Here is a 27,446-nt window from a genome sequence, read left to right on the forward strand (position 1 = left end):
AGACCTTACCACATGGTGTGACTGCAGTTATTTAAAGAGAAATTGTACTGGCATTCCCAATGCGGCATAGCCTCCTCGGCAGTAACCTTGAAAAGAAATGAACATAAATTCACAAAATTTGTCACAAATCATTCTAAAATGTTCTTAATAAATAATGCTGCTTCTCTTTAATCTTGTACCCGTGCTAAGTGCTAAAAAAAAAAAAAAAAAAAAAAAGGAAGAGAAAAATACACACATACATAAATGCAGAGACAGCATGAGCGACCTCATTTTTTAAAGATATTAGAAAATGTAGGATATACTCTTTTTGGAAACTATCATGCTCTTTAAATAACAAACCAAATCCAACTTTAATTTTGCTTAAATTGAAACTGCCTATATAGCTGCTGCAATTTATTCATGTCACGTTATGTATTGTTGAACACATCTTAACAGCAAGCACCCCTCATTAAGCTTGCAAGGAGGGCTGAACATAGCAAAGTTTAATCACCTTTACAGTGCAAGTGTTACTGGCCTTCTTTTTAGAATTGAAGAATTTAAAAAGTTATTCAATTGCAGTTATTTGCTGAAATATGTTTATAATATACAAATTTTCTTGTAGTATATGGCCATATACATGTATGGGAACTACCATCCAGAATGCTTCGGACATAGGGTATTCTGGATAAGGGATCTTTCAGTAATTTGGATCTCCATACTTTGTCTACTAGAAAATAATTTAAACATTAAATAAAACCAATAGGCTGGTTTTGCTACCAATAAGGATTAATTATATCTTAGTTTGTTTCAAGCAGAAGTTAAAAGGAAATCATTCTTAAAAATTTGAATTATTTGGATATGGGCCTTTTAGTAATTTGGAGCTTTCTGGACAACAGGTTTACAGATAACTAATTCCATACCTGTATACATATTTGTGTAAACACACCTTGTGATATTTGCTGAGAAGACTATCCAAAGCTTCAGCCTGGCTCTGTCTCCCAATGTTAGGTTTGTACAGGTTGAAGTACTTCCCATGTCGATGTTCTGCCAAAACTGCAGAAAACATTTCTCCACGAACCTTTAAAATAAATCAGACAGTAACACTCCATGGGCTGCAAACTTGGTCATTTAGAAAAAAAACAACATTCTATACAGTATATCTATTCTTCATTAAGAAAGCTCAGTAAATAATTAAAGGCAAACCAACTGACATTGAAACTAGTGGTTCTCTTACTGTTAAAATGAATGTAAATAAGCAGGGATTTCCATGGATTTCGGTCTACCAATGAATCTTTTGTTCTCCTCAAAAATTTAACATACCCTGTAAGACAAGTAGAAGCCTTCCTGTTGGTGTTCAAGATGATAGGATTTTTCCAGTGCTTTTGCCCAGTTCATCCCTCGATCAACACTGATCTGTTGATGAACAAACATGTTAATGAGTAGCATCAATAAAAAATATTCCTATGAACGAACATGCCATTACATCTTGCCCCAAATGTATTTCATTACTTTTCCTCCGTTGTGGAAGATGTCATAACAATTGCATTAGACATCCCACTGAGCCTAAGTTCCATTCCTTTTAATACACAATTATGCATTAAGCCAGAAAGCTAAAGTAAAAGTATTTCAAATAAAGTATGTTTAAATATAACACAAACCAATTTAATTTGGGTGTTTCTGACCTCAGTATGTCTAGTAAAGGATAACGAGATAGACTTACAGAGATGTCCTACCCACCTTGTAAAATACCACTTGTCCATCCTGAGGGTGCCCAGGTGTCATGAAAGTCTCTTTACTCTCTTGGTAAATCTCATCCACTCCAGGGGCCAGATCTAAGGAATAAAAAGAATTAGTTATCCCAGCATTGTTCATATTCAAAAATCAATTCGTTCAACACTCACATAGTTCTTACCCAATATGCCCATATCATATTTTCCTTCCTTTTTGTCCTTTTCAATAAGATAATCAAATGTATCAGAAAAAAACTGGAAGAGGCTATTCTGCTTATGAACTTCAAGTCCAAGCATCCGATTAAGGAACTTAGTGACTGAACATTCTGCAAAGAAAAATAATAATATGGCATTATTAACATGGGAGGTACAGTGATTGAAAAGAGAATGAGGAAAAAAAAAAAGGACAGACAAAACAAAGAATAAAAAATACCACAACAGGCATATTGAAATGCACATTGACACGATTCATAAAAAGAGGACCATCAAAATGAACCAGGTTGACTAAAAAATTAATGGAGGGAAATTAATCTAAGAGGCACTTGCACTTACCCTTCTCAATGGCATTATGCTTTGTTTCCCTGCAGCAAATCCCCACAGAGAGAAGCCCTTGCTTTATTTCTAAAGGCGAAGAAAAATAGAAGTAAAATAAAATTGGAAATACTAAAAATCAACAAACATAATAGGTGGTGTAAATGAGTAGATGTAAATCTGAAACACTTATGGGAAAATATATGCGGAGGGAACAAAACCTTCTAAAGGGAAGAAGGAAGCACTGACTCCAAGGGGCATATTTTCTAAAGGGTGAATGTAAAACTAGTAGTTTTATAAAAGATGAAGATTCCCCTTACATTGCCAATATACACCAAGTTTTGGAGAATTAACTTTGCAGCGGTGAAAATTTTCCTCTCTTCTCCGGTGAACTTTCACCAGCAAAACTTCTGCAATTCACTAAGAGCGGAAGAGAGTATTTTTGCCAACAGAAATTTCTCCAGGCTCAGGCTGGAGAAATACCATTATAAATCTCATAATCAACATCGCCCTTTCCATGCTAATTTTCTCCATGTCGGAAAATACACTGGTGAATTTTCACAGAGAATTTATGGCAGGAGAAAATTCAACACGTTTCTCTTGGAAAAAGTGAACTTACGATTTTTAGTAAATATGATGTGTTATGAATACACACCTTGCAAACTGAGGCGAAAATTCACACTTTAGTAAATGTACCCCCAAATGAGAAGCCATCAATTTAACAGGGAAAAATATATTTAATTATGAAATGCAGAAAAGCAGACAAAAAACAAAAGAAGCATAGACACAGAAACTAATGCTTTAAAAAAAAGACAATGACATTAAAGGAGAGGGGAAAAAAGTATATGGAAGAAAAAACAGGCATATTGGGAGACACCAGGAATGGGTTGTAAAAAAAAAAAGCAATCACTGGCATCATGTGTGGACTGTAGGAAGAGCATCATCTCACCATGGAAAAATGCTGTAGCGCCTCCTGGATAATCGCTTGGAGGAGTCACCTCTCTTTGTGTCTGGTTTAGGATAGCAGACAAAATCTGCTCAAGAGCCCGTGTCCCATACTGTGGGGGAAGTAAAAAAAAAAAAAAAAATCACTAAATTCCATTTAAAAAAAAACAACCCATAAACACATGGAAATGTATACATATATAATGCAACAGAATACAAAAGGTCCTGAAATTAAGCTGCAAAAGACACTTATCATTCCTTACTGCTCAGGATAAGTTCTAAGTTTGAACTTTTAAAACAGAGGAGAAAACATATGGCTCAAAGGGTACTTACTATTTACCATATTTCATTGACATACTGAAAAAAAAATGTTGACAGGCTAGACATGGAGTCTCTATACGTTAAAACACAAAAACAATGACCCACATTCATACCTTATTCTCAAAGTTGTACTTGCTCAGATCTCTAGATTCTGTGGCTCGCCGGTCCCCATGAGTCAAAGCTCCCTGGTAAGGAAGAGAAAGAGTAAATTCCATGCAAACTAAGGAAACAAGGAATGACAATATTCATTGAGGGAGAATTTGTAGCTTGTTAAAATGAGGATGAATGGTTAGTACTGCTGCCTTCTGCTTGCTTCTGAGGTATTACCTGAATTTTTACTTTCCTTTTACACTTCAAAAACATATTGGCAGATTGTCTCTGCATAAACCTGATTGTATGTGCTGTGTAAATGTTATATGACAATACTAGGAATTGGACCAGTATTGCTAGTAGAGTACCGCATTGGTCTATTCTTGGTCCTTCTATTACTCTTTAGGGCACGAGACGTTTTTTCATCCATGCTAACAATTTTGGCTAGCACAGATGACGAAGCTTCCATTCTTTCCTTTCTATCAGCTAATGTGAGATTCGCCAATGGGGAAACATACACAGCACAAAATTTAGAAGGTAACAGAGTTGTGTATGTTTCCCTACTGGCAATTAGGGTTGCCATCCAGCCGGTACTTCACCGGCCTAGCCGGTAAACACCTGCCAAGGCCAGTATTACAAATTATTACTGGCGGTAAATTTGTAATACACCTAACAAAAGCATGTGGCCTGCCCCCAGTCTGGTAAAAACGCGCAGGAACAGTAACAAACAAATTAAAGTGTTTTTAAGTAATGAATAAATAATGTAGTACTGCACTGGTAAAAATGGGGTGTTTGCTTCAGAAAAACTATTATAGTTTATATAAACAAGCTGCTGTGTAACCACTGGGCAGCCATTTAAGCACAAGACAAATAAACAGATAAGCTGTGTATGTGCTGTATAACTAAAGGATAATAAAAGAAAGAGTTCACTTACCAAACTCTCCAACCTCTTGGCTACAATAGAAGCAAATCTTTTTTCCCCTGCAAGTTCTGAGATTAGGAAGACGTACTCTGGAGCAGACACCTGGTTAGAACGATGAGTACGGCCTGTAAGGGACATATTGATCATATTACTTTCAACTACTATGAACGCATATTTAGTTTTAAAAAAAAAAAACAAACAAAAAAAACAAACACAAAAACAAGACTGTATTCTGCCTAATAAAAATGTGATAAATGAAATACAGTAAGAGCTTGTAAGCAATTATACATCATTTTGGTAATTAAAGATCCTTACCAAATTGCTGAATGGCTCTGTCAGCACTCCATGGAAGCTCAAGTGTCATGTGGACACGGCGACGCTGGTTAGGGACTCGCCTGTCTGCTTGAAGAGAGATCCCTGAACTTGATGCCTCTGAGATTATTGCTACTAACTGAAGAGAATAAAAAAGAACATACAATGTGAGTAAACGTGAAAAAATATATATATATGTTTAAAGGTTATTCATTCATGAATCCATTTTGATAGTAGCATACTGAACATATTCTGTAGACCACTGGACAATTTGACCATAACAACTTTAACATATAAATTATATATATATATATATATATATATATATATATATATATATATATATATATATATATATATATATATATATATATATATATATATATATATATATATATATATATATATATATATATATAGTTGGTATGATGAGTCAGTTCTAAATAACTGGTTATAGGGGGGTCTACTATAAGTTAATTGGGGTGTGGTTGCCACATATCTTTTTCCTGAGAGTCAGACTAGAACAAAGACCCTACAAGGGAAGCAAGAATAGTAACCCTGAAACAAGGTAATAATAGGATTACTGTAAGAGGAGTGAGGCGAGCGAGGTTCTAGAATTTTTGGTTGAAAAAAAAATCTCCAAAATGCCTATATCCCTTTAACCTAATGCTTTCACGAATATTCTTTTCTATATTAATGTAGCTGGCCTAATGAAAACAGATGTATGACTGTAGGAAAAAATGGAATTAAGGATATAATGTATAAACATATGGGAAAAGAAAAAGGGACGCATGAAGACCTTTAAAAACAAATGCATTTAGTCCATAGAGTTTAGTAATCTACCTTTTCTCCATTCATGAAACGTTCTTTTTCTCTAAGATTTACATTATCTATGGATAGATTCTGCTCAGCTCGAGATTCAAACAACACAGTTCCGTTACTTTTACGAACTACACGACCCTTTCGCCCAGTCATCTGCAAGGAAGAAAAGGACAATTTTACCCATTTGGGACATAGACGCCACCAAACTTAATCATATAAGAAAAATGATTACCTCAGCCACCTTTTCTGGACCCCCAAACTGATCTATAAGCTCGTCTAGAGTATTGAGAGGTAATTCCTTTCCTAGCATCTCAACTTTTTTTAGAAGCTCCATCTTCTGGAGATCCACTTCAGGAACTAATAGAAATTCAATAAATGGAATGAAAAATATACAATATATTCATAAAGAAAAAAATACAAATAATTATATAATAGGTCTCAATTTCATGTACAACAATTTTGAAGCGACTGATAACAGCAACATTACCACATATTTATCTTTACACTGGCTTGCTTTAAATATCTATTGGATAACAGGAGTTAACCAAGGATATTAGATATACAATAAGTGTCCAAGTTAGGCACTTACAGTAGTTAGCAATGTTTTTCTTATATTTCTAATGGGACTATTGACATGAAATTTACACCAGGAGGGTTATTTATCAAAGGCAGAATTTTAGAGTAGTGTGAATATTTTTAAATTTCAATAAATGTATTCACATTTCGAATGGTATGTTATTTATGAAAAAATGTGAATGTCTAAAATTCAATCTAATAGTCCCAATCCAAAAACTTGAATTCGAATCGAATTCAAATTTTTTTTCATGTGCAACAATTTTTTTCTCCCACTGGAGTCTAGGGACCTCTGCCATTGACTTCTACATGAACTCTGCAGGTTTAAGGTGGAGAATAGTCGAATTAGAACCGTTTTCAGGATCGAGATGTGATAAATCTCCGATTCAAATTCAAATTAAAGTTGGTGGTTTTAAATTCAAATTTGTGAATTTTGATCAATAAAAAAATTTTGAAAATTCGAATTCAAATTTACAATTCGAACCTTAGTATATCTGCTCCCAAATGTCGGTAACAACCCAAATAATCCACACATACAAAGAACTCAAAACAAATAAGTCCATAAATGAAGTTATGTGTGATAAAGTTGAATGACACAGAGAATTAGTAGCACATGAAGAAAAGGTGCAAAAAGGCATGGAAAGTCAAGAAACCTGCTGAAATCTGTCAGTTTTTAATTATTTTATAACTCCTATCAGTGCAAATTAATATCAGCTGGTCCTAATTGATGACCTATAAAAAGGTTTTTCATTGCCAAAGTATCACACAAGAAGCATCTCATGATGGGTGAAAGCAAAGACCTTCTCAACCTTATTGTTGCAAAATATACTCATGGCATGGGTTAACAGACGTATTTCTAAGATTCTGAATGTCCCATTGAGCAGTGTTGGGGGCCATAATCCAAAATTGAAAATAACAATTTCAACCTAAACCAGCCATGACCAGGTGCTCCTCGCAATATTTCTGGCATAGGAGTCAAATGAATAATCAGAAGAGCTGTCCGAGAGTCAAGGATCACTTGTGGAGAGCTTCAGAAAGACCTTGAATTAACAGGTACAGTTATTTCAAAGGAAACAATAATTCATGCACTCACGACATGGCCTCTATGCACGCTCACTGCACAAGAAAAAAAAAAGCATGTGGAAGCTTGTTTAAAGTTTGCTGCACAAAATTTGGACAACAATGAACAAGCCAATGAAATTCAGGAGAATATAGTTTGGTCAGATGAGACCATAATTGAACTCTTTGGATGTGATTGCACACACCATGTTTGTAGCAGAAATGGCACTGCACATCACTCCAAAAACACCATACCAACAGTGAAGTTTGGAGGTGGGAACATCCTGTTGTGGGTTTTTTTTTTAGCATATGGTACTGGCAGACTTCATTTAATTAAAGGAAAGATGAATGGAAACTGCATCTGGACATTCTTGATAAGAATCTGCTGCAACTCACTCCTATGCCCCCCTCCAACCATTAATGTAACTGCCCAAGATCTTGCTCATTTCTTTAATGAAAAAACGGATCTCATTAGGCTGAGCATACCGTCTGACAACAATCTTAGACTAACGTGCAGTCCACTCACATCCACTTTGATCTCCTTCACCCCTGCAACACAGATTAACAAATTAACAAACCCACACCCTGTTAACAAAACCCACAACCTGTTCCCTTGATCCCATACCCTCTTGCCTCCTCTATCCAATCTCTGATACACTCTATCCTTCACTTGCCTTCCTATTTAATCTTTCACTCTCTACTGGTACTTTTCCATCCTTATACAAACAAGCACTAATCACTCCTATCCTCAAAAAACCTTTCCTTGTTCCCAGCTCTCCTGCTAACTATCATCCGGTTTCCCTTCTTCCATTCACATCCAAATTACTAGAAAGGCTTGTTTACAAACGCCTGATCCAGCATCTCGCTTACAACTCCCTTCTCGACCCCCTGCAATCTGAGTTGCGCCCATCACACTCAACTGAAACTGCACTCACCAAAGTAATGATCCTCTACTGGCAAAGTCTAAAGGTCACTATTTGACACAGTTGACCACACACTCCTCCTAGACATTCTATACTCAGCTGGCATCCGTGACACTGCTCTTGCATGGTTTACATCTTATCTGTCTGACAGTTCCTTTAAAGTTGACTTCTCTAACTCTACTTCTACTAAATTCCCTCTCTCTGTCGGAGTTCTTCAAGGCTCTGTTCTAGGCCCCCTGCTGTTCTCGCTCTATACAACTTCGCTAGGAAAACTTATTCAGTCATTTGGACTTCAGTATCACCTTTATGCTGATGACACCCAACTCCTGATCTTTCGAATTCTGTCCTTTTCCAAGTTACAGATTGTCTCTCTGCTGTCTCCTCCTGGATGTCACAGTGGCACCTGAAACTGAACCTCTCAAAAATAGAACTCATTATATTTCCTCCAAGATCTTCCCCTGTCCCTCACACAGTAAACAACACCACCTTTCATTCCACCACACAGGCACGCTGCCTAGGAGTTATCCTTGACTCCCATCTGTCTTTTTCACCACACATTCAAACACTTGCAAAATCTTGTAGTATTCAACTGCGCAACATTGCCCGAATACGACCATATCTCAGTTCAGAATCAACTAAAACACTGATTTAGTCTGTCATCATCTCCCGCCTTGATTACTGCAACCTACTCCTTGCAGGTATTCCAACAAGTCACCTTTCACAACTCCAATCTGTTCTAAATGCGGCTGCTAGACTCATTCATCTATCTCGCCGCTCAACATCAGCTGCTCCCATATGCATGTCCCTTCACTGGCTCCCAATCTCCTCTAGAATCAAATTCAAATTACTAACATTCACTTTCCAGGTCCTTAATAATGAAGCCCCTCCCTATATTTCATCTTTGATCTCCAAATACACTCCTTCACGAAACCGTCTTTCTGCTTCTGATCTTCGCCTCGCTACTCCTCTCATCATCTCTGCCCATTCTCGTCTACAAGACTTCTCTCTGGCTTCTGCATTTCTCTGGAACTCTCTGCCTCGAGCTGTCAGACTTTCTCCTTCTTTCCAAACTTTCAAGCGAGCCTTAAAGACCCACCTGTTTAAAGAAGCTTATTCAATGTACCTTAATTAATCAATCATTACCGTATCATAAATCACAAAATTGTTTCTAAAATCCTAATGTCTCAATTGTACCCTAATCTTTACTTTGTAAACTCTAATTTGTAGGGCCCTCTAATCCTATTGTATTCTGTAACCCTTGTTTGTTATCCACCATTTATTCCCTGTTTGTTATAACTAAGGTAAAGCACTGCGTATCTTGTCGGCGCTATATAAATAAATGATGATACCACCTACCAGGATGCCGAGGATAAAACAAGGGTGGACATTTCAGCAAGAAAATGATTCCAAACACACAAGGAAACTCTCAATGGGTTTCAGAGATAGAAAATAAAGCTGGTAGAATGGCCCAATCACCTAACATGAATTCAACTTGAAAATCTATAGAAAGAACTGAAGATCAGAGTTAATAGAAGAGGCCCTTGGAACCTTCAAGATTTGAAGACAGTTTGTGTGGAAGAATAGGACAAAATCACACCTGAGCAATGTATGTGATTAGTTTATCCATACATAGGGTTGCCACCCGGCCGGTATGTGCCCCGCACATTTTGCAGCATTACCGTGTGGCTCCACCCCTTTTTGTGTCATGGTTGCCGTCTCCACCCCTTTTTGCGTCACGGTCATCCCCTTTAGTATCCAACCCCACCACTGGCCGGTAATTTATTTTTTAAAGGTGGAAACCCTATCCATACATGAGGCGTCTTGAAGCTGTCATTACCAAAAAAGGCTTTTCTACTAAGTATTAAAAACATTTCAGTAAGCATGTTCAATACTTATTCTCTGTGTCATAACACTTTATTACATAACTTAATTTATGGATTTATTTGTTTTGAGTTCTTTGCATGTGTGGATTACTTGGATTGTTACAGACATCAGGTATACATTTCATGGCAATAGCCCCATTAGAAATCTATTTACTGAAAAAAACTGTGTGTTCAATACTTACCTGCTGTATGTCGAGAAATTAGATTGATCTCTGCCCTGTTAATTTATGCATGTTTTAAATAACCCACATCACACATTTAGCTTCCAGTTCCATTATCCACTGAGAACACATATCTAGCTACACAAGAGTATGCAGAAGTTATCAAAGGATGTTTGAATTGAAGAAAAGAGCAGTTTAGGAAAGTGCCCACATACAGTACAGTGCTTTCATATTTGATCAACATGACTTGTCCATTCATGCCTGGTATTACTCATGGTTGGCAGACTTCTTCTTCATAAGCTCTTTCTGCTTTCTCTCCTAGTGAACATCCTTTATACGCAAACTCATGTGTAACAGGGTTGTTTCTCAAACAGATGTCAAAGAGCCACTCACCATGGTCAGGAAGAGTCATTCCATTAATTGTGCGTTCAATATAAATGACATCGTCATCTTGAAAGGACTCGGGTGAAGAGTTGAAATCACTATCCAACCCTCCGTCAGAATTTGAGCTACTTTCCTCACTGATACGTATTAAACTCAGATCTCCACGGGAAAACTTTCCACTGCGAGGCTTTCCTCTCCCTAAAAGACAAAGCCATCAATAAAATGAAGAACAATGCTTACTGGAGGGACACATTGAGGACATGAATAAGAAACATGCAAAAGTGTGCACTGATAAATTAGAGTGATTGGTTGCCTGGATTTTTACATACGTTTTCTCTTTTGTATGGCTTTTTCACGTTTTCGCTTGGTGGATGGGAAATGTTTAAGTATTAAAGATCTGAAGACACCCCTAAAACAGAAAAAAAAGAACAAGGGTTTAAGAAGTTATGTAAGAATGAAGAAAAAAATAGCCATTTTCTGGTGTCAGCGAACACATACAGTGCGTATACATAGCAAAGGTCACAGTCATTTCTGTACACTCTTAAACATAAACTATCCTGTCAAAATTAAATACACTGCAATTCCCTGTTGTATGTCAATAAAAACATGCTAAATACTTTTTATAGGCACTGTATATTGTTCTCCACTACTACATACAAATTTTAGGATGTTCCCACTCACACTGCAGCTGAAACAAAGCAGTCAAGATGACCATCATTTTCATCCATGACTTCCCGTGTACGAGCCTCTCCTGTTGACTGTAAACCAATGACCACACACTGTGGGATAAGTGACAAAAAAAAAAAAAGAAGGGAAGTTTAAACTGAGGCAGAAACGATGCTATCACACACAACTAATTAAGTAATTTTAAGATTTTTAAAAATGATGGTGCAAATAGTTAACATATAAAAAATTTAGCAATTAGTTGCTTATATGGAGGGCAAACATTATTTTTTTAAACTTTATTTACTTTTAAATTACAGAGAACTGAAAAATGTTAATACTCGTGAAAAATGCACATTTCTCTTTCACTGTAACTCAAAACACTTCTTTTTGTCTTACCTTGCCCTTTGCAAGTTCTTGATTGACTAGAGTCACAAGGCGTTGCACTTTCGATGCAATGCACAAATACTTGAAAAAACGCTGATGAGCGGACCAGAACTGGCCCCAGAGAGATTTCCGTGACTCTAATCCTAAACAATCAGCAGCAGTCTGGAAAACAATTAATGCTTCTGCCCACTGAAAAGACAAAAACGAAAAAACACGACTAAGTGAAATTCAATGGGAAAGCACTAATTGTTATACAAGATTTAACAGTCAGAATATTACTTGTACAATAGAAAACATTTAAATCGATGCTTCTTTTCTACTTTTGCTAAGAATGAACCAATTCCATTTCTGAACCTCACGTGTAAATTTACAACTTATTACCACCTCCTTTGGTAGGGAATACTGAATCCTAACTCAATAAAGAAACCCTACATATTTTATAGTGAAATCTTTTTTTGTCAGTGCTCAAAGGGGTAGTTCACCTTTAAGTTAACTTTTAGTATGTTAAAGAATGGCTAAGCAACTTTTCAATTGGTCTTCATTTTTTTCTTTTGTTTTTGAAATATTTGCCTTCTTCTTCTTCACTGACCCCATATAACACATGCTCTGTAAGGCTACACATTTATTGTTATTGCTACTGTTTATTACTCCTCTTCCTAGTCAGGCCATCTACTATTCATATTCCAGTCACTTATTCATATGAATGCATGGTTGCTGGGGTAATTTTGACCTTAGCAACTGAAACTACAAACTGAAGTGATGCTAAAAAGATAAACAACACAAAAACTATAAATACACTTAAAACCAATTGCAGAATGTCTCAGAATATCACCTTCTAAATATCATACTAAAAGTTAATTTAAAGGTGAACAACCCCTTTAAGGCATATATTATAATGGAAGGGATCATTGGAAATTCCCCACTGTTTTGAAATTATTTTTCCCCCCAAAAGGCATAGAGGTCAGATTTAAGTAGTTTTTCAGGTTTTTAAAACCACAACTAAACTCACAAACTCATAACCCATGAATGTCACTGAATGATATTCTAAAAAATATGGTATATGGGAGCCGTTATCCGGAAAGCTCTGAATTACAGAAACACTGTCTCGCACAGACTCCATTTTATCCAAATAATACCAATTTTAAAATGATTTCCTTTTTCTCTGTAATGATAAAACAGTAGCTTGTAATTGATCCCAACTAAGACATAATTAATCCTTATTGGAAACAAAATAAGTCTATTGGGTTTATTCAATGTTTGCATGATTTTCTAGTAGACTTAAGGTACGAAGATCCCAATTATGGAATAATTTGATATCCGGAAAATCTCAGGTCCCTAGCATTCTGGATAACGGGTCCCATACCTGTACCGTGAAAACATTTTGGACAACTCCTACTGGAAAATAATCCAAAACCCTCTAAAAGTCGGAATTTATTAAAAGCAGTCCAATAAGAGCAGCTCAGCTCCCATTGACTTCTATACATACTTGACAACATGGAAAATATTGGAAAACCATGAATCTTTTGATATTTGCGAACAAAAATCACAATTCAATTGTTAGTAAATGGGCTCCTTAGTATCAGTAGAACATAGCCATGAGTATTTTGAAGACTTAAGCCCTTGTGCAACATGTGGCAATTAATATTAATCATAATTCAAAATATTGGGCCCAGGCCTGGAAAGAGTCAAAGCAATGTTACTGCTGTTGTTAAATATATACAGGAGAAATGAAGTAATCCATATAAGAGAAGTGTCTTATTCCAACTCATATGTAATATGCACAAACATCTACCGAGTCCCATGTAATAGGTCTTCTTACCAGCTGTGCTGCTCTGTTGTACATCTGTTTATAAGACTCCTCCAAGGGAATTTCTTCAATTCGGAAAGTGACTCCAGAAAAGCTAAGTTGCCTTGCAATATACATGCCACTAACTTTCATATCCATGGCAACAATTTCCATGGCACCTACACCTCTGTAAAAATTATTTATCATTATTAGAAGCTGTTATATATAACAAACAGATTTATCAAGCGTCAAATTTTGAATTCATGGGAGGTTTTTTGTTTTTTTTTTAAACTCCCATGAACTCAAAATTCTTACAATCAAATTTTTTTTTTAAAAAAAAAATAGAATTTTCTACACTCGGGTGAATAGGATGGACCCGAAAACTGGAATCGAATTAGAATAAAATTTGATTCAAGTTTTAAAAACTTGATTCCAGGATGTTTGACTAAAACAGTAATTTGGCAGGTTTTATGTAGCCAATAGTCGAATTCAAATTTTTAAAGGACCAGAGTATGATAAATCTCGAAAATCAAATTTGAATTTTTAAAAACAATTTCCTAGTCGAACAGTTTTGACCATAAAAAAAACTCGAAAATTTGAATATGAATTTTTTTTATTCCAAGCTCAGACTTTATTTTCCAGAAAAATGTGCATATTAAATGTGGATACTGAAACTAAAGACTACCTTTCCCAAAGATCAATACGTTTCAACCTTTATTCTGAGCTTTACCTCTTTTCAATTGCATGCAAGAAGTCATCAAAAGTGCTGAAGGATGTGCCCTCCCCCCAAATTCCCAAACGGCTCATGTAGATCATGTTCTTGGGCTCAGAAGCACCTGTGACAGGGTGACAAGAAGCTTGGATGAAGTAAGAAACCAAGCAAAGGTGAAAAAGGGTGAAAAGTGCAAGGGCTAAAGTTGAGCTATTGTGAAATTCTAACTCTGTGACAGCAAAAAGAAATGCACTGACCTGTGGCACTGGCATACACTACTCTTGCCATGGGTAGGTTGTTCTGTAGCTCTAGAACTGCCCGCCCCATTTTGGTGCTAGAAGCATTCTTGGCTTTATGACATTCATCAAACACAATCTGTATTTTAAACAGTCAAAGGCAAAAAAAGAAAAAGTGCAGCACCACTCTACAGGTAAATACACAATTATCTAAATATATAGGAAATAATTGGCATCCCATTGCAAAATATAAGCATATTAGAATATTAAAAACACAGGGTCACTGCTTAGAGCTTTCACAAAGGTTATGGGATTTCTAAATTACTAATATTCTCAAATTATGGGGTATGATTTTCTATAATACTGTACACACATTTCAAGGAGTCTAGTGACACAGTTACATAATTAGCCATGGGTAATAGTGGATTACCTCAGTATACACCGTTTAGAAGGATATATTTAACAGGATAACAATGTCTCTTGTGAATTATATATTAATTAATTAACAAGACAGCTCCAAAACTTTGGCAAAAATAATACAAATGCAAGTTATACACTAAATGGCAGTGTGTTGGGCGTTTCCTTAGAAGGATCTTGGGGTTTTTGTATATAACAAGTTGTCTAATTCTGAGCAGTGTCATTCTGTGGCTACTAAAGCAAATAAAGTTCTGTCTTGCATAAAAAGGGCATTAACTCAAGGGATGAAAACATAATTATGCCTCTTTATAGGTCCCTGGTAAGGCCTCATCTGGAGTATGCAGTTCAGTTTTGGACTCCAGTCCTTAAGAGGGATATAAATGAGCTGGAGAGAGTGCAGAGACGTGCAACTTAACTGGTTAGTGGGATGGAAGACAAATTATGAGGGGAGACTGTCAAGGTTGGGGTTGTTTTAGCTGGAAAAAAGGCGCTTGCGAGGGGACATGATTACACTTTACATTAAAGGACATTATAGACAAATATAGGGGACCTTTTACCCATAAAGTGGATCACCATTCCAGAGGCCACCGCTTCAGACTAGAAGAAAATAAATTTCATTTGAAGCAACGTAGGTGGTTCGTTACAGTGAGGTCAGTGAGGTTGTGAAATGCACTGTAGGGTGATGTTGTGATGGCTGATTCTGTTAATGCCTTTAAGAATGGCTTGGATGATTTATTGGATAGACATAGTATCAAAGGCTATTGTGATACTAAATTCTATAGTTAGTATAAATGGGTATATCATTTATGTGAAAGTATGGAGGGGTGTGTGTATGGATGCTGGGTTTTCATTTGGAGGGGTTGAACTTGATGGACTTTGTCTTTTTTTCAACCCGATTTAACTATGCAACTATCACTGCAATACAACGAGCTATGCTTTGCATATTAATATTATCTGTTCTCAGCTATACTACATGTCCAGCAGGAAGGATACCACTCCATCAAAGTTCTCTCCACACCAGTCTCTGATTTGTTTAATACGTGTGCGATGCTGTCCTCCTGCCTGGCTCTCCCCAATCAGGGCTGAATAAGTGGCAAACAGAACCCCTTCTGATGAAGACGTGTCTCCATACTTAATCTGAAGGTAACAAAATTAGAGAGGTCAATAAGAAAAACTGCAAAAATAAAAATTATTTACACATAATACTGATATATATATATATATATATATATATATATATATATATATATATATATATATTTATTATATTATATTAATGTTTGGTTTGGGATTCAAGAAAATACCTACACTTTTAACAATATTCGTAGCTGAATATGAACCCATAAAATTGTCACACACATTGAGATAGTTTTTAGCTCACAACAAAAAATTCTGAAATGTGACATGCTTCTCTACCACCAATGGCACTCTTTGTGTACCATTAGCCTTAATGTAATGAGACTTTAAGCCCATTAATAACCAAAGGCACACATTTTTTGTGGATGAAACAATGCCTTTTCTCCCAAAATTCAAACATGAATAATTAGGTTTAGATTAATTTGGTTATTTAGCTGAATCTTTTGCAGAGAGTTCAGAATTCGTCTGATCTTTACCCCAGGTCAATACACTAGGGTCCTGTCAGGAAAGCATTGCCTTAACATATGGTCCTTGCCCAATGGGATTTTCAAGGCTGCCCAATATAGATCCACTTCTATACTCAATGAGTCCCAGACCAGATCTGGATTTCGTGCAGTCATACCTCACACCAGGCTCTAGACTAAGAAAATAGAGGAGGGGAAGAGGATTTCAAAAAGTAGCCTGCCAGACATGATCTGATACACCTGCAGTGATGTAACCCTATTTACTATTACCTATTAGTACATCTCAGGATAGCAACTATCTCAATGTTAGGTACCTACTATCTATTACCTATTAGTCCATCTCAGGATATCAACTATCTCAATGTAAGGTGCCTCCTACTGGCAGGAACTCCTGTGTTACAACAGACCTGCACTTGCATACCTATTAAACAGGTATAAAGAGACAGTGCTTTCCTTACCTTGTTGAGTGCATGCACTGCTATACAACCAGCATTAATATCCCGTAGATCTCGCTCTGCATCACAGCGCAGATCATTAGATACACTGAACCTATAAGAAATAAAGAGAGAAGAATGTGTGTCACATAAACATAGAAAAAATGGGAGAACAAGAAAGAAGAGGTTCTAAATTTGCCACAAAAATTAGGACTCATAAAAAAAAAAGAGGAAAAATTACATAAATATATTACCACAGTGCTTTTTTTCTTCCCTTTTTAAAATTTTCCAGTATAATTCCAGAGACTGTCCTTCCCTTCCCCACTCCTGCTCCATCTCCGATAAGGAAGCCAGCACGTTGCCCACTTGGTAGAATAACTTCATGTTGCTTTTGGAAAACAGTAAAAACATTACAATAAGTATTGTTTCTTTATTTTGTCTTTTACATTACCTTAATGACTCAAAACTCACCTGGCAGGCATACACTATAGCTTCCAGCTGCAATGCTGAGAGAAGACCTTGTGCAATAATTTGGAGGGGCAGAGCCAAAGAGTAGGAGATATCTGGCGGAGGAACACTAGATAAGGTGCTGGTCTCTACCACTCTGTCAGGATGCTGCCTTCCAATTTTTGCTGAAACAAGTAAAGATTTTAAAAAGATGGTCAAAAAGTTAGTTTAAAGGAGTTCCAATATTTTTAAACTAGTACAGTTGAGAATAATAACATCACTAACCCGATCAATCGCTGTTTTTGGTAGAAATTAGATTTCTACATGGCAAATATTTTATTAGTAGGTAGTAGAGTAATAAAAAACCAACAGACCCAACAGTCATGACATGAATGCTGCTGATTCGGTGTCATTTAATCATTAATTGAGGCTTGTTCAAAATAATAGCAGTGTTCAAAATAATAGCAGCATCCAAAATAATGGCAGAGTTAAAAATACCAGCAGTGTTCAAAATAATAGCAGCGTTCAAAATAACAGCAGTGTGGAGGTCAATTAGTGAGGTCATTCATTATGTGAAAGAAACAGGTGACAATTCCTTATTTAAGGAAGGAGGGCAGAAAATGTTGTGCAGGCTGGTTATAGTGCATTTCTCTCTGAAGATGGGTAGTTCCAAACACTGTTCAGAAGATCAGCGCACTTTGATTAAAAAGTTGATTGGAGCGGGGAATACGGATAAATAAGTGCATAAAATGATAGGCTGATCAGATAAAATCACCTCAAATGTTTTAAAAAGGCAACCAAAACTTGAAGGATGTGAAAACTACCATTCGATTGGATAGAAGAATAACCAAGATGGCAAAGATTCAGCCAATGATCAGCTCCAGGAAGATGAATGAAGGTCTAAAGTTACATGTAAGTACTGTTACAATTAGAAGACGGCAATAAGCCCCCGCAAAGTCCCATTGTTGAAAAAAATTTGCCAAAGAACATATTGACTGGTCTAAACCGAAATGGTGCAACATTTTGTGGGCCTTTTAATCACATACCAGGGATCATGGACCAGTTTTAATACATCAAAATACTTCGTGAAGCTTCACATTAGACTGTTAACTGTAAAAAGTGGGGAGCTTTTCATTCCCTGTATTGCCTAAATTTATACATCAGCTGTGTTATGTTGTTTATTCCTTAATACTATCACAAGCCACTATGAAAAGTCTGCTGCTTTAATACTAAGAACCTGTTCCTTTTAGGTAGTGTGCATACTCAATGTGGAAAAAAGTAATTGAGGCCCATTTTTCTAGTTTTAAGGAAAAATAGGAACCCTCCCCTCCCCCTTCCTGCAGAGTAATTTCACAGCTGGAATATTTGCCTTTTTTGTACTGCAATGCAGCACTACAGTTTCTACAATACCCTTCACAAGAGAGAACAGTGAGTGGACATAACCACAAGGCTTCTGCTATAGTTCTCCAGTTGTCAGAAAATGTGATCTGGTTAAACAATAAGCTTAGCACAAGCTTTATATGCCTGCTGTGGTTATGATGTGATCCTCAAGGTGGCCGTGCACCACCAATATTACAATGATATTTGATGTGTGTATGGGGGGAAACAAGGCGACCAATCAGCAAAAGCCTGGGATCAGGATCAGTAGCCTTGTCAATCAGATAGGATGGAAATTGTCAGATACTGGTAGAATTCTACTGTTTCTACCTGCACATCTGACGATTCAGCTCTTAACGTTTGTAAAACAAAAAATAAAAAAATGAACTATCGTTCCCAGGACCATTGGTCGCGAGACAGAGGCATTGTTATGTGTTAGGCCACCTTAAACAACTAAATTATGTAGGTGTAAAGCAGAGAAAAAATAAGCAGCTACTCGTCTTTCTATGTCTTAAAAAGTCCCTCAGTGCCTAAAAGAAAAAACTGACTTGGTAAACAAAGTGTGTACATATTAAAGTAATGTATACGAACATTTAGATGGCACATAGTCAGCATAAGTTTCTGTGTGCCCTAATTCTTCGGTGTCCTCATCTTCCTCTTCCTCCTCTTGAGGAAGCTGTGGAATGACAAAAGGATAAACAAATGTTATGGTTATATCAATAAAATAGTTTTCACTGAATAGTTTTTTCAGTTCCTTAATCTCACCCGTTCTTGTGTAGAGGAAGTGTTAATTATTGCTGCCAAGTCTTCAAAAGTTTCCAAAGATGGAAGGGAAGTATTAAGGAAGAGCTATGGGAAAAAAGAAAGGGAACAAAGTGTATAGGATCAAAATAGATAACAATGAACATGAATTATCCTATCTACACATACACTCAACTTTGTTTAATATGAGCACTACATGAAGTGCTGTCCACAAGTTTGATGTTATGTGACCCGTGGTGTGAACATAGTGAGACGTGCAACTCTTTGTAAAAGGGAACCAGTGTGGTTTAGACTTCCAGTTTATTGCAACATGAGCAAAATAAATATATTTCTTTTAAAATTTAAAATGGTTTATCCTTTTAACGGGGTTGTTGATGTAGCGAGTTATATTTTGAGACAATTTGCAGTTGGTTTTAATTTAATTTTATTATATTTCAGTTATTTAGCATTTATCCAAAGCTCTACAGTTTACAATTTCAGCTAAAAGTTAACTTAAAGATGAAACACCCCTTTAAACTGCAGATTCATTGGCAGTTTAAGTATTTTTTTTCAAGGGCCAGAGTTTCATTTTTGAAAAATATGCACAGCCCTGGGGACTATTGCAGTGTCAAGCCATGGTTGTCAAGTTTTTTTGTTTTTGTTTTTGTTTTTTTCCAATTTTCCTAAACAAATCTTTGTTTAGTTTTTACCTTTAGTACCTCTATATCAGGGGCCAGGCCCCCTCTGTACATAAAAGAGGATGACCTGCAATTCCCATCACCCATGATCCCCCGGCCACTCATAATTACAGGTAGTTATGCTACTGCTCTATATATCCCCTATACAATCAGGATACCGTCATATGAAAATGTTTGGAAAACCCGTCTCAGACTGCAATTTACTCCACTTTCAACAAAAAAAAAAGATAACAGTGGTATGTCTTTTATTTCCCAGGAACATCTGAATACTGGGTGTTTTCTGAGCAAAGGTTTTTAGCGAAGCAGTATTCAGATGTATGAAATTAATTCAAATGTGAAAAACTGACTGCGCAAAAATTTGTGTACCCTTGTAATTTTGAATGCATGTAACTGCTCAATACTGATTACTGTCAACACCAAATTGGTTGGATTAGCTCAATATGCCTTGAACTTCATAGGCAGGCGTGTCCAATCATTAGAAAGGGTTTTTAAGGTGGCCAATTGCAAGTTGTGCTTCTGCTGGACTCTCCTCTGAAGAGTGACAGCACGGGATCCTCAAAGCAACTCTCAAAAGATCTGAGAACAAAGATTGTTCAGTATCATGGTTTAGGGGAAGGCTACAAAAAGCTATCTCAGAGGTTTAAACTGTCAGTTTGAACTGTAAGGAATGTAATCAGAAAATGGAAGACCACAGGCACAGTTGCTGTTAAACCCAGGAACAAGAAAAATACAGGAGCTCATTTAGACAAGCCACAGTCATTTTGGAACAAAGTGCTTTGGACTGATGAGACAAAAATTTAGTTATTTGGTCATAACAAAAAGCGCTTTGCATGGCGGAAGAAGAACACCGCATTCAAAGAAAATCACCTGCTACCTACTGTCAAATTTGAGGGAGGTTCCATCATGCTGTGGGGCTGTGTGGCTAGTTCAGGGACTGTGGCCCTTGTTAAAGTCAAGGGTCAGATGAATTCAACCCAACATCAACAAATTCTTCAGGATAATGTTCAAACATCAGGCACAAAGTTGAAGTTACGCAAGGGTTGGATATTCCAACAAGACAATAACCCTAAACAGCTTTCCCCTAGTTATATGGCAATGGGATTTGCACCGACTGGCAATATGGAAAATTATGCATGCTATTTTACTTCTTTAGTGTATAGTTCTTCCATTTAGTCATTAAAGTAACAGACAGTCATGTGAAAAAGTTTGGGAACCCCTCTTAATTCTTTGGAGTTTTGTTTATCATTGGCTGAACTTTCAAAGTAGCAACTTCCTTTTAATACATAACATGCCTTATGAAAACAGTAGTATTTCAGCAGTGACATACAGTTTATTGGATTAACAGAAAATATGCAGTATGCATCATAACAAAATTAGACAGGTGCATAAATTTGGGCACCCCGACAGAAATATTACATCAATACTTAGTTGAGCCTCCTTTTGCAAATGTAACAGCCTCTAGACGCCTTCTATAGCCTTTGACGAGTGTCTGGATTCTGGGTGGTGCTATTTTTTACCATTCATCCATACAAAATCTCTCCAGTTCAGTTAAATTTGATGGCTGTTGAGCATGGACAGCCTGCTTCAAATAATCCCATAGATTTCCAATGATATTCAAGTCGGGGGACTGTGACGGACATTCTAGAATATTGTACTTCTCCATCTGCATAAATGCCTTTGTAGATTACGAAGTGTGTTTAGGGTCATTGTCTTGTTGGAATATCCAACCCCTACATAACTTCAACTTTGTAACTGATGCTTGGACATTATCCTGAAGAATTTGTTGATATTGGGTTGAATTCATCCAAACCTTGACTTTAACAAGGGCCCAAGTCCGAACTAGCCACAGCATGATGGAACCTCCACCAAATCTGACAGTAGGTAGCAGGTGTTTTTCCTGGAATGTGGTATTCTTCTTCCGCGATGCAAAATGCTTTTTGTTATGCCCAAATAACTAAACTTTTGTCTCATCAGTCCAAAGCACTTTGTTCCAAAATGACTGTGGCTTGTCTAAATGAGCTTTTGCATATAACAAGCGACTCTGTTTGTGGTGTGAGTGCAGAAAGGCTTCTTTCTCATCACCCTGCCATACAGATGTTCTTTGTGCAAATTACACTGAATTGTAGAACGATGTACAGATACACCATCTGCAGCAAGATGTTCTTGCAGGTCTTTGGAGGTGATCTTTGGGTTGTCTGTAACCATTCTTACAATCCTCCGCATATGCCGCTCCTGTATTTTTATTGGCTTGCCAGACCTGGGTTTTACAGCTACTGTGCCTGTGGCCTTACATTCCTTACAGTTGAAACTGACAGTTTAAACCTCTGAGATAGCTTTTCGTAGCCTTCCACCTAAACCGTGATAGTGAACAATCTTTGTTTTCAGATCTTTTGAGAGTTGCTTTAAGGATCCCATGCTGTCACTCTTCAGAGGAGAGTCAAACAGAAGCACAACTTGCAATTGGCCACCTTAAATCCCTTTTTTCATGATTGGCCACACCTGCCTATGAAGTTCAAGGCTTAACAAACTAATCCAACCAATTTGGTGTTGCCAGTAATCAGTATTGAGCAGTTACATGCATTCAAATTAACAAAATTACAAGGGTACCCACATTTTTGCACAGCCAGTTTTTCACATTTAATTTAATTTCATATAACTGAATACTGCTTCACTAAAAATCTTTGTTTGGAATACACCCCAGTACTTAGATGTTCCTGGGAAATTAAAGACATACCACTGTTATCTTTTTTGTTGAAAGTGTAGTAATATTTAGGCAGGATAAGAGGTGTTCCCAAACCTGAACCCTAAATGGCAATACATTCACCAACATCCAGTCTCTTTGTTTCCACTGAAGTATTCAGGTAGGTGTTCAGAACAATACATATAGCATAAAATTCCCTGCAACCAACTCTTGCATGCTAATGTGGTTACCAGCAATTCCTCTGCATATTGCTATTTTGCCACACCCGACTTGCATTTCACTTCCTATTCTGCTTTGTCAAAGCACAAAAAAATCCATTTTTGATGTGAACAATTTATTCTAAATTCAGAACAAGAGAAGAAAGTTTATTCTTTGCTAGACCTACATCTTAATGCTCTGCTATGGGCTTGCCATGCAACTTTGGATTATTTTCCTCAATAAATAAATGTACAAACATTATAATTTTGTCTTATTTTAGAACTTGTGTGAACAGAGTTCAAGGTTTAGGTTAGATTTATTAAGAAATATAAAACAATTCATAACAGTTCACAAGCTTTCAAGCACCACTGTATATGCTGTCCAGTAAAGTGAAGAGTACACAAATCTATACATTGGGGAGATGAAACAACCACTTAGTAAGAGAATGACCCAGCATAGGAGAGCTAAACAAAGAATTCTTCGTACAGCACCTTATCGTTAAAAATGCCTTTATTCAAAATTCCATGGCAAACCTGGTCAGCAACGTTTCAGGCCGATATGGCCTTTTATCAAGCTTACTTGACACTGACCAATTTTGGCCTTTTATAGACAGCACTACGCCACCTACTGGTTACACATTGTTTCAAATAAGTTATATACAAAAATGTTACATTTGTCAATCCAGTGATGTTACAATATCAATAAAATGGAAACTATTTACTTTGTACAGGTTAACCCCGATCATTTTGTCCATACAGGTCTGGAAGACATAATACAATAAAAAAACATTAAAAACAGTTAAAACCATAGTTAGCGAAAAATAGCTTGGAGATCATATTCTCTATTGAGCCCCTGTGGGGCTAATGTTTCTAACTTTCTAATCCAAATAGCCTCCTTTCTCAAAAGTAACTTCACTCGATCTCCCCCACGTCTAAGATTCGGTACATGATCCACTATTTGAAACTTAAGTTGGTGTATACCATGGCCGAATTCAATAAAATGGCCAGCAACTGCTTGCTCCTTTTTGCCAGTCCTAATAGCAGATTTATGTTCCCTCATGCGCTCTCTAACAGGGCGAGAAGTTTGCCCCACATATAGTAAGCCACAAGGGCATTTTATAATATATACTACAAAACTTGATGCGCATGTATAATGTCCACGAATTTTTATGGGGATACCTTTTCTTGGGTGATATACTACTTCCCCTTTCTGGCAGTTGGAGCAGCAGTTACATGCCATACAAGGAAAAAACCCATTTTTGGTCAACCGTAGTATAGTCTGTGTCTCCTTGCTACCCCCTATGTCGGATCTTACTAACATAGAGGATACTGTTTTGTCTTTCTTATAAGACATAAGTGGGGTTTTTTTAAAACTGGTTACATTTGGAAGTCCCTCTTTAAGGATTTTCCAATGTTTCTTTATAATGTTAGTTACATGGTGACTCAGAGTATGATATTTGGACACGAATGGAATACGATCCTCCCGTTGTCGATTTTGGCCCAAAGGAGTAATATTTAAATCTGCATTCTCAATCTCATTCCGTTGAAGTTGTAATAAACTATCGGGATAACCTCGTTGTCTAAACTTCCCTTGCATTTCATCTAATCTTTTTCTAATCTGGCCATTTTATTGAATTCGGCCATGGTATACACCAACTTAAGTTTCAAATAGTGGATCATGTACCGAATCTTAGACGTGGGGGAAATCGAGTGAAGTTACTTTTGAGAAAGGAGGCTATTTGGATTAGAAAGTTAGAAACATTAGCCCCACAGGGGCTCAATAGAGAATATGATCTCCAAGCTATTTTTCGCTAACTATGGTTTTAACTGTTTTTAATGGTTTTTATTGTATAATGTCTTCCAGACCTGTATGGACAAAATGATCGGGGTTAACCTGTACAAAGTAAATATTTTCCATTTTATTGATATTGTAACATCACTGGATTGACAAATGTAACATTTTTGTATATAACTTATTTGAAACAATGTGTAACCAGTAGGTGGCGTAGTGCTGTCTATAAAAGGCCAAAATTGGCCAGTGTCAAGTAAGCTTGATAAAAGGCAGTGGCATAACTATATGTTACTGGGCCCCACAGCAAATTCATTTTAGGGCCCCCAACATATCCAGAGGTTGTCCTGTTTTATCAATATTTATTGAAATTGTATATGAACTAAAGCCTCATGGGGCCCCTATACCTCCTGGGCCCCCTGCAGCCACAGGGTCTGCTTCCTCTATAGTCACGCCCCTGATAAAAGGCCATATCGGCCTGAAACGTTGCTGACCAGGTTTGCCATGGAATTTTGAATAAAGGCATTTTAAACGATAAGGTGCTGTACGAAGAATTCTTTGTTTGGCTGTTCCTGGTGGATGATGGACCACTGATGGTACGTGCACCTGGTTTTGGAGAATTCAGGGTTAACCAGAGCTGACTCTAATTAGTTTCCAGCATAGGAGAGCCAGCATATCAAAACAAAATAAAGCAAGCTATCTATTTCTAAAGGACAGCAACACTTGTTTTCAGACAACAATGGCATATTTTGGACCAAGAGGAAGATGGTTTGAAAGAGGCGTGAATCACAGTACAAAGAATAAAAAACGTTTCACCACTCACCTGAGTGGCTTCTTCAATTCAACTGAAGGCTTCTCGTATAAGTGGTGAAAAGTTTTCAAGAAAAACTCTAAATGTCCAGTTGCCAGTATTCTACTAGATACTGTATATCATGACTTGGATAAATGAAAATCTTCATAGACATGTCCAAGATAACCATTTAAAAAGTTTTACAGTATGGATATCATTTACAGACAGTTATAAAAACTTATTTTCACAAAGTATAAGATGAGCTATGTGAAGGTGAACAACCCCTTTAATGAGATTCATGGTAACACTGTGACTGGACCACACCTTTACCACAACGAGTTAGCTAACACCTACCTGAATGGGTCAATGGAATCATTGTAAGTGAATGTTGGTGTCTAGTAGAATTAACGATTTTAAATGTTGGGGAGTTTCCTTAGGACACAGCCACACAGTGCTATTTGTCTTTTTGTTGTGGCTACAAAATGCCCGAAAGTGCCCTGCCATAGACAGTACTAGGAATGGTTTCTGCTACACTGACACTGAAATCATAGGCATTTTGAGCAATTACACAATTTGAATGTTTTAGCCGAGACAATTCCCAGTATTATCTGCAGCAGTGTATTTTCTAGTGCTTTGAAGCCATGACAAAAAAGGACCACATAGCACTGTGTCATTGCCCTTACCACTCACTTTTGACAATTTTGTCGAAATGACTCAGCAAGTTCATTTACTTAAGATTGATCAATACTATATACTTTACATCATGACTAAATGAATAAAAACCTTCATAGACATTCAAAGTGAAAACATTCTTTGTGTAACTGTACCATGCACTCCTCACATATACTCACTTGGGAATTGCTGAGACCTTGATGTGCTGTGTTGCTATCCCATAAGGTTGGTACCCTATCCAGTCCTTCTATTGTCAGGAAATCGTGGGTATCTCTAATATCGGATAAAGAATCTGGAGAAGACGAGAGGAGGGAGTGGTTGGAGAAGTCATTGGTCAGGGATGGTTCCTAAGATTTAAAGAATAAAAAAAAAACAAGTTCTAAGTGTACTGAAGTTAGAAACAAAGATGTATTTTTTTTAAACAAATGAGGGTGAACATTCATTTTAAAAGTACAGCATAAAATGTCCTAGTACATAAATCAAAGATAATTAAGAAAATGGCGAAGTAAAATCATTTTGTAAGTCACCAAGTGACAATGTACTTTCCAGTAAAGGATCATCCTAAAATCTTCCTTCTCTAATTAGTACTGAGTAGTGAATTTGCTACTGAATACAGCTGGTTCTTAAAAAGAGTACAAGGTATATTTACAAACAGAAGCACAATGTCAATGTGACCTTACATCCTGCTTTGATTACTTATATGCAAGTGCAAAAACTGACCAAGGAACAGATAATTTGAGACTTCATTTAGCAAGCTGAATCAATAGTGGAATCGAACATGCTCCAGAAGATTTGGATGCTATTGCTGCTATTAATATTGCATGTTGGAGGTGACAAGAGTAGGCATTGGTCAGAGGATCAGCTGGTTCTAGCAGGCAGACTATCAGACCCATCTGACAAGTGACAATGACTTCTAACCACTATTTTATAAATGTTGTTGAAATCTCAGCCATAAATCACTGAGAATTAAATCAGCCATAAATCACTAAAAAAACAAGTTAGTAAGGGATAAAACATTTAAATAATATAAATAAATCACTTAATTTTACTTAACATTGTTTTCAGGCACAATTGTATTTGGCATGAAAACCTTTCTTCAAACCGAGGTATGGTTTTGACTATGTATAGCCATCAGCAAGGATGCTTCTAACTGCAAACCAATA

General features: G+C 36.8%; 1 protein-coding gene across 4 annotated transcripts in view; it reads right to left on the reverse strand.

Annotated features, from left to right (window-relative positions):
- The window catches only part of sbno2.S (strawberry notch homolog 2 S homeolog), a 62,705-nt gene that overhangs the window by 8,770 nt on the left and 26,489 nt on the right, over positions 1–27,446 (reverse strand). For all 4 annotated transcript variants that reach the window (XM_041579909.1, XM_018243610.2, XM_018243611.2 and 1 more), the window contains 26 exons: positions 26,463–26,630; positions 19,461–19,544; positions 19,287–19,371; positions 17,343–17,503; positions 17,126–17,259; positions 16,896–16,986; positions 15,830–15,973; positions 14,441–14,558; positions 14,202–14,307; positions 13,505–13,658; positions 11,698–11,874; positions 11,317–11,414; positions 10,965–11,044; positions 10,645–10,833; positions 5,885–6,009; positions 5,674–5,805; positions 4,834–4,969; positions 4,531–4,643; positions 3,620–3,691; positions 3,190–3,298; positions 2,262–2,330; positions 1,892–2,035; positions 1,717–1,811; positions 1,300–1,392; positions 926–1,057; positions 10–86 (listed from right to left, as the gene is read on the reverse strand). In XM_041579909.1, the coding sequence (XP_041435843.1) occupies positions 10–86; positions 926–1,057; positions 1,300–1,392; positions 1,717–1,811; positions 1,892–2,035; positions 2,262–2,330; positions 3,190–3,298; positions 3,620–3,691; positions 4,531–4,643; positions 4,834–4,969; positions 5,674–5,805; positions 5,885–6,009; positions 10,645–10,833; positions 10,965–11,044; positions 11,317–11,414; positions 11,698–11,874; positions 13,505–13,658; positions 14,202–14,307; positions 14,441–14,558; positions 15,830–15,973; positions 16,896–16,986; positions 17,126–17,259; positions 17,343–17,503; positions 19,287–19,371; positions 19,461–19,544; positions 26,463–26,630 (3,086 nt within the window). The remainder of the gene's footprint in view (positions 1–9; positions 87–925; positions 1,058–1,299; positions 1,393–1,716; positions 1,812–1,891; positions 2,036–2,261; positions 2,331–3,189; positions 3,299–3,619; positions 3,692–4,530; positions 4,644–4,833; positions 4,970–5,673; positions 5,806–5,884; positions 6,010–10,644; positions 10,834–10,964; positions 11,045–11,316; positions 11,415–11,697; positions 11,875–13,504; positions 13,659–14,201; positions 14,308–14,440; positions 14,559–15,829; positions 15,974–16,895; positions 16,987–17,125; positions 17,260–17,342; positions 17,504–19,286; positions 19,372–19,460; positions 19,545–26,462; positions 26,631–27,446) is intronic.

The sequence above is a fragment of the Xenopus laevis genome, chromosome 1S (genome assembly GCF_017654675.1).
Source record: "Xenopus laevis strain J_2021 chromosome 1S, Xenopus_laevis_v10.1, whole genome shotgun sequence".
In the NCBI taxonomy this organism is placed as follows: domain Eukaryota; kingdom Metazoa; phylum Chordata; class Amphibia; order Anura; family Pipidae; genus Xenopus; species Xenopus laevis.